General features: G+C 44.9%; 1 protein-coding gene across 2 annotated transcripts in view; it reads right to left on the bottom strand.

Moving 5' to 3' along the window:
• The window catches only part of igsf21a (immunoglobin superfamily, member 21a), a 392300-nt gene that overhangs the window by 122602 nt on the left and 257320 nt on the right, over positions 1 to 12378 (bottom strand). For both annotated transcript variants that reach the window (XM_087980554.1, XM_043675638.2), the window contains 2 exons: positions 10912 to 11027; positions 8827 to 9289 (listed from right to left, as the gene is read on the bottom strand). In XM_087980554.1, coding sequence (XP_087836680.1) covers positions 8827 to 9289; positions 10912 to 11027 — 579 coding nt within the window. The remainder of the gene's footprint in view (positions 1 to 8826; positions 9290 to 10911; positions 11028 to 12378) is intronic.

Consider the following 12378-nt stretch of genomic DNA (forward strand, 5'->3'; position numbering starts at 1 on the left):
TGAGGGAGGGGAAGCTGGGTGGGCAGTCAGCAGTAGACTGTGTGAACAGACTACTTAGTGCCTTGAGTGCCCTCCCTCAAAAGGGTTAGCTCCAGTTGCATTGAGCCAATCTCCAAATGGATCGAAACTTCCTAAAGGTGGTGATGATTAAATGCCTGGAAAATGTTTTGGAAGCCCAATCTGTGAACTTCACTCAAATAATAGTGACATGTCCTGAACAATGTGTTGCTGAGCGCAAAATAAACTACTCAATCACCTCAGCCTTAGATTACCCTTATATCCACAATCCTATTTCCAGTCAGAGAACCATTTAAGTCATTCCACTCTACCTGTGTTCTGAAAGATCTGTCACTGAATCTTACTTCGGCTGTGAGAGCCAGCAGTTCCTGGGGCTGTTTTTCTCTTGATTAAATCATACTTCTTCAACAACACCAACATGCACTTTATACAATTGGGGCAAACCCCCTGCAGAACTTTGCAGAGGACTGGCTTTTCTGGGAGGATTGTGCAAATCTGGTTGGAACTGCATTGTGAGAAGATTTTTAAAAGGGATGGAAGGGGGGACTGGTGTCACCAGACGAGAAGGTGAAATAAAGCAGGAAGGTCAGAGTCAGAAGGTTTGGGAATGTGGGATGGGAAGGAAGGCCGTAGAGGGTTGAATCCACAGGGCTATTGGGAGATACGGATGAAAATTTAAAATTCTGTATTCTGGTGGATAGCAAGTCAATGTTGACCAGCGACGGTGAGAGTGATGGGAAAGTGTCATTTAAAGTAAGGCAGGATGCAGATACAAATATTTTGATATTCTCTTGGTAATATAAGGGTTGTTTTCCTTTCAGCAAAGTAGGTAGAGGAGGGACCTGATTGAGGTGTAGAAGGTTATGAGAGACATAGATAGGGCAGATAGGGTGAAACCTATCCCCTTAGTAGACAGTTAATAACCAGAGGCACAGATTTAAGGTATGGAGTAGGAAGCTTAGAGGGGATTTGAAGAAAATCTTTTTCACCCACAGGGTGGGTGTCTGGAACCAACTGCCTAAAAAAGGATGTTTGAGGTAGGACTCTCAAGACATTTAAGAAATATTTAGATGAAGCACCACATTATACAAGGCTACAAGTCAAGACCTGGAAAGTGGGATTAGAATAGACAGATGCCTGATGACTGGAAACCAATGTGATAGGCTGAAGGACCTCTCTCCAGGCTGTTAAAACCTCTATGCGTCTATGTCTCCTGCTGTGTCACTTGTTGCCAGCTGCTTTCTTTGAATTATATAACATTGGCAGATGCTTACAGTACTCCTAAATTCTTCCAGTACTTCCGCAAACATTTACTCTGGGAATTTCCCATGACTGGCTGCTGTAACATCAGTGGTAGAGCGGCAGTGAAATCCTATTTTCATGGGGCTGCACTGATGTCCTGCCATGGTTATGGGAAAGATTGGCGAAGCGAGTCAATGGAGGAAAACCTCAAAGAGGAGAGTCCCAGTTTCATTATTTGGCCATGCTAAATTGTCCATAGCTGTTAGGTGCATTAGTCAGAGGAGGTGGGTTACTCTTCGGAGGGTCGGTGCGGACTTGTTGGGCCGAAGGGCCTGTTTCCACACTGTGGGGAATCTAATCTAATCAATTATTCTTCACAGGGCCCAGTATTAGAGTCATAGAGTCGAGACTGTGGTGCTGGAAAAGCACAGCAGGTCAGGCATCATCCGAGGAGCAGGTGAATTGACGTTTCAGGCAAAAGCCCTTCGTCAGGTTTCTGATGAAGGGGTTTTGACCTAAACATCAATTCTCCTGCTCCTTGGATGCTGCCTGACCTGCTGTGCTTTTTCAACATCACACTCTTGACTCTAATCTCCAGCAGCTGCAGTCCTCACTTTCACCTGTTAGAGTCATTAAGTCATCCAGCATGGAAACAGACCTTTTGGTCCAATCAGTCCATGCTGACCATAGTCACAAGCTAACCTAGTCCCATCTTCCTGCACTTGGCGTATATCCCTCCAAATATTCCTTATTCATGCACTTTTTGAAATATCTTTTAAATGTTGTAACTGTATACACATTCACCACTTCCTCTGAAAGTTCATTTTACACACGGACCACTCTTTGTGTAAACAAATTGCCCCTCATATTTTTTTTAAATCTTTCTCCTCTCACCTTAAAATATGTCCCTAAGTCTTTATTAAATTTTATTAGCTTCAGATAGGATTCGATAAGAAAATGGAATCGGCTGATGATTTGAACTGTGATCTCTCAGTACGGCTTCTGATGAAAGGTCACAAAGCTGCAAAGTTGAAAATTAAATGACACCAGGTTATTGTCAAATAAACCATTGGACTACAACCTGGTGTTGTGTGATTTTCAACTTTGTCCATCCAAGTCCAACACCGGCACCTCTACACTAAGCTGCGATGTTAACTGTGCTTCACTCTCTGCAAAATGCTGCTTGACGTGCTGAGAGCTTTCTCTTTTTTAATGCGGCTTTCCAGAACCCACAATATCTTGCTTTGGTCCTGTACTAATGATTGATTGATGAGTTACATGCAAAAGCTCACACAGGATTCATCCCAGCTGACAACTAAGGGGCTACAATGTAATGAAAAATGCCTACTACCTCATTTACTACCTCATCAATTGATGCCAACAGGCATAACTAATCCAAACTAAACCACATTCCAGAGAATTGCATTTTACGGCACTGTAAAACACAGGCTATAAAATGGAGACATTAGATTACATCATTATTATCTGTTCGAATATGTGAATGCAGTTTGAGGCTGAGGTAAATGCTTATCACATCATTAGACATTTGTTTGTTGAATGCAACAGAAAACAAAAACTTGCAACGATTGGCTGTCGGAAATGAGGCAACCCTTCCATTAAAAATGTTTCAGAAGGCAAATTTTCATATCCCAGACACCCAACATGGAATCTTGTCTGCTCTAGCTCCATTGTAAAATCTACCACTGAGGGCAGGCTGTAGGTTTAATCCCCTGGCCTTTGCTCTACCAGTTCATATCAAGGTGATGGTTGAGGCACTAGCATTAGCTCCCACAGCCTTAATTTGGGAGATAATGTGCTGAAATTGGTTTCTGTCTCCTGACCCCTGCCATCCAGTTAAGGTCAATGGGTGGCAGATGGGGCATTGCAAATGGCAACGAGGGGTGTGCCAGCCCCTGGGAAAAGAGGGTGCTGTTCAGGCACAGGATTTGATCTTGCCCTCTGCATCAGGTTTACTGGTGACACCACAAAGGAAGATCCATTAAGATCCTTCCTGTTGGGCTGGGAGGAACAAGACGGGTCCCTTGAGATCCCCACAAAAATATCTGGACTGCTGCCATCCCAAGCTCTCCTCCCTTCACAGTCACAAACTCCCAGGCAGATCTTTGCTTCCCATCTGCTGTCTGGCCTTGGGTCTACTTTGCTAACCGCACTGGGCAGAATCTACTGGCCCTCGTTTGGCCATTTTGACCTCTGGCCTTTTCATCGCCAGAACGGCTGAGCAGCAAGTTGCTGTGGTTTTGATGACAAGACAGAAATGAGTAGACAGTGATCCAACAAATTGGGTAATTTACAATGTCCCAGAGATGCTGAGGTCAACTGTACCATCCTAACAGCTGGGGCCCTAAGAAGATGAAGCAGTTCAGGCCTGGGTCACACTTGAGATCCCAAGGTTTTGATGTTTCAGAGAGTGGGAGCTGTGGCTTGGGTGCGGAAGGTCCCAAGTCTCACTCAGAAACCTGACCGTATAATCTGGGCTGGCGTTCACCTGAGACAGCAATGTGCTGCCAGAGGAACCATCATTTGGCTGAGACTTTACAGAATCATAGCATTTTACAGTACAAAAGGAGACCATTCGACCCACTGTGTCTGTACCAACACCTGAAAGAGTTACCCAACTAGTCCCACTCTCTAGCTTTCTAATTTCATCCCTTTTAAACATATACCCAGCCTTCTTTTGGAATCTTCCATGAAATCTGTCTCCACCACTCTCCCAGGCAGTGCATTCCAAATAGAGTCATAGAGATGTACAGCATGGAAACAGACCCTTCGGTCCTTCCCGTCAATGCCGACCAGATATCCCAACCCAATCTAGTCCCACCTGCCAGCACCCGGTCCATATCCCTCCAAACCCTTCCTATTCATATACCCATTCAAATGCCTCTTAAATGTTGCAATTGTACCAGTCGCCACCACTTCCTCTGGCAGCTCACTCCATACACATACCACTCTCTGCATGAAAACGTTGCCCTTTAGGTCTCTTTTATATCTTTCCCCTCTCATCCTAAACCTATGCCTTCTAGTTCTGGACTTCCCGACCCCAGGGAAAAGATTTTGTCTATTTATCCTATCCATGCCCCTCATAATTGTGTAAACCTCTATATGGTCACCCCTCAACCTCCGACGCTCCAACCCTGGCAACATCCTTGTAAATCTTTTCTGAACCCTTTCAAGTTTCACAACATCTTTCCGATAGGAAGGAGACTAGAATTGCACGCAATATTCCAACAGTGGCCTAATCAATGTCATGTACAGCTGCAACATGATCTCCCAACTCCTGTACTCAATACTCTGACCAATAAAGGAAAGCATACCAAATGCCTTCTTCACTATCCTATCTACCTGCGACTCCACCTTCAAGGAGCTATGAACCTGCACTCCCTGGGACCTTACCATTAAGTGCATAATTCCTGCTAAGATTTGCTTTCCCAAAATGCAGCACCTCGCATTTATCTGAATTAAACTCCATCTGCCACTTCTCATCCCACTGGCCCATCTGGTCCAGATCCTGTTGTAATCTGAGGTAACCATCTTTGCTGTCCACTACACCTCCAATTTTGGTGTCAAACTTACTAACTGTACCTCTTATGCTCGCATCCAAATCATTTATGTAAATGACAAAAAGTAGAGGACCCAGCACTGATCCTCGTGGCACTCCACTGATCACAGGCCTCCAGTCTGAGAAACAACTCTCCCCCACCACCCTCTGTGTTCTATCTTTGAGCCAGTTCTGTATCCAAATGGCTAGTTCTCCCTGTATTCCATGAGACCTAACCTTGCTAATCAGTCTCCCATGGGGAATCTTGTTGAGCGCCTTACTGAAGTCCACATAGATCACATCCACTGCTCTGCCCTCATCAATCTTCTTTGTTATTTCTTCAAAAAACTCAATCAAGTTTGTGAGACATGATTTCCCACACACAAAGCCATGTTGACCATCCCGAATCAGTCCTTGCCTTTCCAAATACATGTACATCCTATCCCTCAGGATTCCCTCCAACAACTTGCCCACCACTGAGGTCAGGCTCACCAGTCTATAGTTCCCTGGCTTGTCTTTACCACCCTTCTTAAACAGTGGCACCATGTTTGCCAACCTCCAGTCTTCCAGCACCTCACCTGTGACTATCGATGATACAAATACCTCAGCAAGAGGTCCAGCAATCACTTCTCCAGCTTCCCACAGAGTTCTCGGGTACACCTGATCAGGTCCTGGGGATTTATCCACCTTTAATCATTTCAAGACATCCAGCACTTCCTCTTCTGTAATCTGGACATTGTGCAAGATGTCACCATCTATTTCCCTACAGTCTATATCTTCCATATCCTTTTCCACAGTAAATACTGATGCAAAATATTCAGTTTGTATCTCCCCCATTTTCTGTGGCTCCACACAAAGATCTTTGAGGGGCCCTATTCTCTCCCTAGTTACCTTTTTGTCCTCAATATGTTTGTAAAAACCCTTTGGATTCTCCTTAGTTCTATTTGCCAAAGCTATCTCATGTCCCCGTTTACCCTCCTGATTTCCCTCTTAAGTATACTCCTACTTTCTTTATATTCTTCTAAGGATTCACTCGATCTATCCTGTCTGTACCTGACATATGCTTCCTTCTTTTTCTTAAGCAAATCCTCAACATCTGCCTCCAATCAGCTTTTGAATGTTCTTGCCTAATACTGTCAAAATTGGCCTTTCACCAATTTAGAACTTCAACTTTTAGATCTGGTCTATCCTTTTAAAACGAATAGAATTATGGTCGCTGGCCCCAAAGTTCTCCCCCACTGACACCTCAGTCACCTGCACTGCCTTATTTCCCAAGAGTAGGTCAAGTTTTGCACCTTCTCTAGTAGGTACATTCCCATACTGAATCAGAAAATTGTCTTGTACACACTTAACAAATTCTTCTCCATCTAAACCCTTAACACTATGACAGTCCCAGTCTACCATAACCACCCTATTATTCTTACAGATAGCTGAGATCTCCTTACAAGTTTCTATCCCTTTCTTATTTATTAGTTCCACCTAAATAACTTCCCTGTATGTATTTCTGGGAATATCGTCCCTCAGCACAGCTGTAATGCTATCCCTTATCAAAAATGCCACTCCCCCTCCTCTCTTGCCTCCCTTTCTATCCTTCCTGTAGCATTTGTATCCTGGAACATTAAGCTGCCAGTCCTGCCCATCCCTGAGCCATGTTTCTGTAATTGCTATGATATCCCAGTCTCATGTTCCTAACCATGCCCCAAGTTCATCTGCCTTCCCTGTTAGGCCCCTTGCATTGAAATAAATACAGTTTAATTTATTAGTCCTACGTTATCCCTGCCTGCTCTGACTGTTTGACTCACTTCTGTACCCATCTCAGATCGATCTCTTTCCTCACTATCTCCCTGGGTCCTCCCCCCTTCACCTTACTAGTTTAAATCCTCCCAAGCAGTTCTAGCAAATTTCCCTGCCAGTATATTAGTCCCCTTCCAATTTAGGTGCAATCCGTCCTTCTTGTACAGGTCACTTCTACCCAAAGGAGATTCTAATGATCCAAAAATGTGAATTCTTCTCCCATACACCAGCTCCTCAGCCATGCATTCATCTGCTCTATCCTCCAATTCCTGCCCTCACTAGCTCGTAGTACTGGGAGTAATCCAGATATTACTACCCTTGAGGACCTCCTTTTTAAATTTCTACCTAACTCTCTGTAAACTCCCTTCAGAGTCTCAACCTTTTTCCTTCCAATGTCGTTGGTTCCAATGTGGACAATGACCTCTTGCTGGTCCCTCTCCCCCGTGAGAACATTCTGCACCGTCTCTGAGACATCCTTCATCCTGGCACGAGGGAAACAACACACCATTCTGCTTTTTCTCTGCTGGCCACAGAAACATCTGTCTGTACCTCAGACTACAGAATCTCCTAACACAATTGATCTCTTGGAAGCCAACGTACCTCTTGACGCATTAGAGCCAGTCTCAATACCAGAAAGGTGGCACGGTGGCACAGTGGTTAGCACTGCTGCCTCACAACGCCAGAGACCTGGGTTCAATTCCCGCCTCAGGCAATTGTCTGTGTGGAGTTTACGCATTCTCCCCGTGTCTGCATGGGATTCCTCTGGGTGCTCCGGTTTCCACCCACAGTCCAAATAAAATGTGCAGGTTAGGTGAATCGACCATGCTAAATTGCCTGTAGTGTCAGGGAATGGTTCTGGGTGGGTTTCTCTTCGGAGGGTCGGTGTGGACTTGTTGGGCCGAAGGGCCTGTTTCAGAAACTTGGCTGTTCGTGCTACGTTCCCCTGAGAATCCATCACCCCCCTACATTTTCCAAAACAGCGTACCTGTTTGAAATGAGTATATCCACAAAAGACTCCTACTCTAGCTGCAGGAGTCTTACCCTTCCTGGAGCTAACCCATCTATGTGATTGTATCTGAGACTTGCCCCCCTTCCTATAACTGCCATCCATCCATCACATACTGTTGCTGTTGCAAATTCCTCATCGCTTCTATCTGTCTCTCCATTCGATCTGATAAGATTCACATCCAACAGCATTTATGGCAGATATAATCCGCAGTAACCTTTAAACTCTCTTTAAACTCCCACATCTGACAAGAAGTACATATCACTGCAAAGGCCATTTTTGCTCCTTCACAATCTACAGACCCAGAAAATAACACCGTCTTATTCCTCTACAAACACTGCCCCAGGTTAAATTAATAGCTATGGCTTATATTTTAAGTTTAATCAAGAGACTTATCTCCAAAAACATATAATCAAGAAAGAACCTACTGTACTCACTACTGCAGTCTTTCTCTTGGAGAGACTTAAAACAACAATTAACTTATCTGATTCTGTGCTGTGAACTTCACCCAACAGTTCCTCCAAGATTATTTGTGAATTTCACTGTTTGTTAATTTTCCCATATGCACTCCGATGTCCAGCGGTACACAAATTCAAACAGCAAAGGCGAAAACTGTGCAGGTTCTCTCTCTCTCCTACACTGTCCTCACCATGTGCTTCCTTTGTCTGCTCTTCTCCCTTTTAATCTGCTGTTCCAAAAAGTTCCAAAACAATGCAACAGCATATAAAACAGTAATTGCTGCTCCTGGAATTTGAGGAAATCACCTCCAGCATCTAAAATACCTCAAAAAATGGAGCAGCTCTTTCCTAACAGCCCTATGAGTAATAAAGTTTCGCCTAATCTCATTCCTAGCTCTCTCGTCCTCTCTATCCTCTATGCAATTGCTTGGCATTATTTGAAGGAAGGTAGGGGAGTTCTTTTGCTGCCTTGGCCAGTCCTTGAGCTTTCAAACAAAATAATCTGACCATCTGTAATTTCAGCTGTGGGAGCTTTCTATGCACACCTTGGTTGCAGGTTTTCCTGCGTTCCCCTACTTCACAGATTGTTCACTGAGAATTAAACGTTTTAGAAATCCCTGAACTGATGAAGGTGCAGTAAAGATGCTCCCCCATCATTGGGCTGTGCATCGATGTGCAAATCTCTGGGGAACTGGACCCTTACCTTCCATGTAATTGTCTCACAAACCTGTACAATAATTTCTCGGACTTACCAAGTATCACCTCGGACTGCATGGGCATTGACAAGGCCGGGTGCTTCACCTCACAGCTGAACAAGGCGTTATTATCCAGGTCAGGGTTCAAAGTCCAGGTGATCATGGCCCGGACCTCGACAGTCCCATCGCTGACTGGAATCTGTGTGTGCCGGAACAGATATTCCGGATCGCTGGGATAAACCCACCTTGGGAACTCCCGGCTGATGACCGTCTCTGGAATCTTTTCTGTTTCAGTGGTTGCTGGGTCAACACTGTCAGTAATGCTGGCTAAGGGCCTCTCAGTGAAGAGCCTGCCTCCACCTTCAAAATCCAGCAAGGACAAAGATTTCTGCATCTTGGTGTCATCCATATCCCGGCTGATGAGGTGCTGAGGGACTCGGCTTTTACTCATGGCTCCATCTGAAGATGTTTGAGACACATGGAGAACTTCAACCAGTTCTCCATCTCGCTTGAAGTATACCTAAGGGGGACACACACAGAAACATGAAAACTTTCAGCAAACTGTGGCAGCATGGTGGCTCAGTGTTAGCACCATTGCCTTGCAGTACCAGGGACCCGCTTTCGATACCAGCTTCGGGTGACTGTCTGTGTGGACATTCTCCCCGTGTCTGTGGGGATTCCCTCCGGGTGCTCTGGTTACCTCCCACAGTCCAAAAATGTGTAGGTTAGGTGAACTGTCCATAGTGTCTGGGGATGTGAATGATTAGATTACTTACAGTGTGGAAACAGGCCCTTCGGCCCAACAAGTCCACACCGACCCTCCGAAAAGCAACCTATCTAAGCGCATTCCCATACATTTACTCCTTCACCTAATACCACGGGCAATTTAGCATGGCCAATTCACCTAATCTGCACTTTTTTTTTGGACTGTAGGAGGAAACCGGAAGGTGAGATGCATTAGCCTTGGGAAATGCAGGGTTACAGTAATGGGGGAGGGTGGGTATAGGTGGGAGACCCTTCAGAGGGTCAGTGTGGACCCAATGGGCCAAGTAGCCAGCTTCCACATGAGGGATTCTGTGAAGCCAATAGGACAGGGCTGTTAGTTGGGAGGGTTTAGAAACTGAAAATGATCATTCGGACCAAACAACCGTCCCACTCTTCCTGCAACCTCGCACTCTCCTGGAATTCTCAAATTCCCTGTTCTCAGGAAAAGGGCACCATCCCAAATCAGACAGTCATATCTGTCTTTGCTTTCAGCCATTTCTTTGCTGCAGGACCCCTTACCAACCATGTCAAATGGGACATTGGCACAGTGTTTGCAGTCAGAGTGAGAGGTACAGAAGGACAGTACGTGGAATGAGGCACCCAGTTTCTGGTGCTTGCTGCATTTCAAGAGCACCTCCGATGCAAGGAGATGGCAGCATTGCAAAATAACTGGGAGTTTCTGGAAATCCAAGAAGTCAAGCCATTGCCAGCACGGATGAAATCAGACTAAAACAAAAATGCAATCACTTTCTTTCTGGTTTGCCACAGAAGCGACATCATTCACTGTCCTCACAGGGAATTTCTGTCAGTCAGGCCCTCTATCCATTTTGAAGGCATGAGTGAGGGGGCTACTAAATACATAGCTATGGTTTCTGTAACCACATTGTTCATGATTCGAGTCAACATCAATGGTTGTTAAAGCATTAAGTGAACCCTGACTGCTAATTTGTCTTTTCGGAGGCAAAAACATTTAAAAGGTTTGAGTGAGGTAGTACCTTCAGTGCACTATTAACACAAAGCAGTTAGATGTATCCCTGTCTTTGCACGCTCTATCTGAGTGCAATTAAGATTTTGTTATTAATGATAGTGCACACCTTTGGCTTTTCTGAAAGACACAGAAAGCGAGAGAGGAGATCAAAGCAGAATCCAAAGCATCCAATCCAAAGATGTGCAGGTCAGGTAAATTGGCCATGCTAAATTGCCCACAGTGTTAGGTGCATTAGTCAGAGGTAAATATAGGGTAGGGGAATGGGTCTGGGTGGGTTACTCTTCAGAAGGTTGGTGTGGGCTTGTTGGGCTGAAGGGCTTGTTTTCATACTGTAGGGAATCTAATCTAATATAACATTGCAGACCCCTTCCCTCATATCATACACATACCGTGGGAGCGGGCTTCCCTCCAGAAACGATGCAGACCAGAGTGAAGTTCTGAGCCTCATAGCGACTGAAAGCTGCCGGTGTATCCGCTGCGATGACCGAGATAGAGGAAGGAGGAGCTGAGGAATACAAAAAGAAAATGCTGAGGTTACTCAATGTTGTTTTCATGTATCAAAGCCGAGCCAGTTCATCTCAATACGGAATGTCAGCAGGAGTTGGAGGAAGCATGCAACACTGTGAAGATTAGTGGGAAGTCAGAGGACTGGGAATATTTGAAAAACCAGGAGAGGATAACTAAGAAAGCAATAGATGGGAGAAGATGAAATATGAGGGTAATATGAAACAACATTGCGAGAGACGTTTTTTCAATATATAAAAGAGGCAAGAGTGGACATTGGAGCGCCAGAAAATGAGGTTCGAGAAGATGCAATAGTGAACAAAGGGCAGAGGAACTGAATAGATCCTTTGCATTAGTCTTCCCAGTGGAAGACACCATAACTTCAACAAAGGCAGGGCATATGCGAGTGCAGTGGCAATTGTTAAGGAGAAGGTGCTGTCTAAGCTGAAAGATCTGAAGGTACACAAACGACCCAGGCTGGATTGACTGTGCCCCAGATTTCTGAAGGAGGAAGCTGAGGAGATTGTGGAGTAACCGGTGGTGACCTTTCCAGAATTAGAGAGGACTGGAAAATGGCTTATATAACAGTGCCAATTAAGAAAGAAGGGAGGCAGAAGATGGGAAACTATATGCCGGTAAGGTGGTGGTTAGTAAGACTTTACAGTCCATCATTAAAGATGAGATTGCAGAGAACTTAGAAATGCATAGCAAAATAGGGCACAGTCAAGGCTTTGTCAGGGGGAGGTCATGCCGGACAAATCTGTTAGAATTCTTTGAGGAGGTAACAAGCAAGTTAGACAAAGGGGATCCAATGGATGTGATCTATTTGAATTTCCAGAAGACCTTCGCACAGGAATCTGCTAAATAAGCTTACAGCCCATGGTGTTAGGGATAAGGCACTGACATGGATGGAGGATTGGCTGACTGACAGAAGGCAGAGAATGGGGAAAAAGGGGGCTTTTTAAGGATGACAGCTGGAGACTAGTGGAGTTCTGCAGGGGTCAGTGCTGGGACCAAAGCTATTCACATTATACATTAAAGATCTGGACAGAGGAACAGAGGGCATTATTGCTAGGTTTGCAGGTGATACAAAGATAGTTGGAGGCACAGATAGTGTGGAAGAAGTGGGGAGGCTGCATAAGGACTTGTATAGCTAACAGAATGAGCAAAGAAGTGGCAGATGGAATACAACGTGGGAAAGAACGCGGTTATGCACTTTGACAGGAGGAATAGCGGCATAGATTATTTTTTAACTGGAGAACAGCTTTGGAAATCTGAAGCACAAAGGGGCTTAGGAGTCATTGTTCAAGGTTCCTGAAGATTAACATGCAGATTCGGTTGGCAGTTAGGGA

This window comes from Chiloscyllium plagiosum, unplaced genomic scaffold, assembly GCF_037043375.1.
Source record: "Chiloscyllium plagiosum isolate Xiang-an unplaced genomic scaffold, Cpla_swu_hap1 HiC_scaffold_37, whole genome shotgun sequence".
NCBI classification, from domain to species: domain Eukaryota; kingdom Metazoa; phylum Chordata; class Chondrichthyes; order Orectolobiformes; family Hemiscylliidae; genus Chiloscyllium; species Chiloscyllium plagiosum.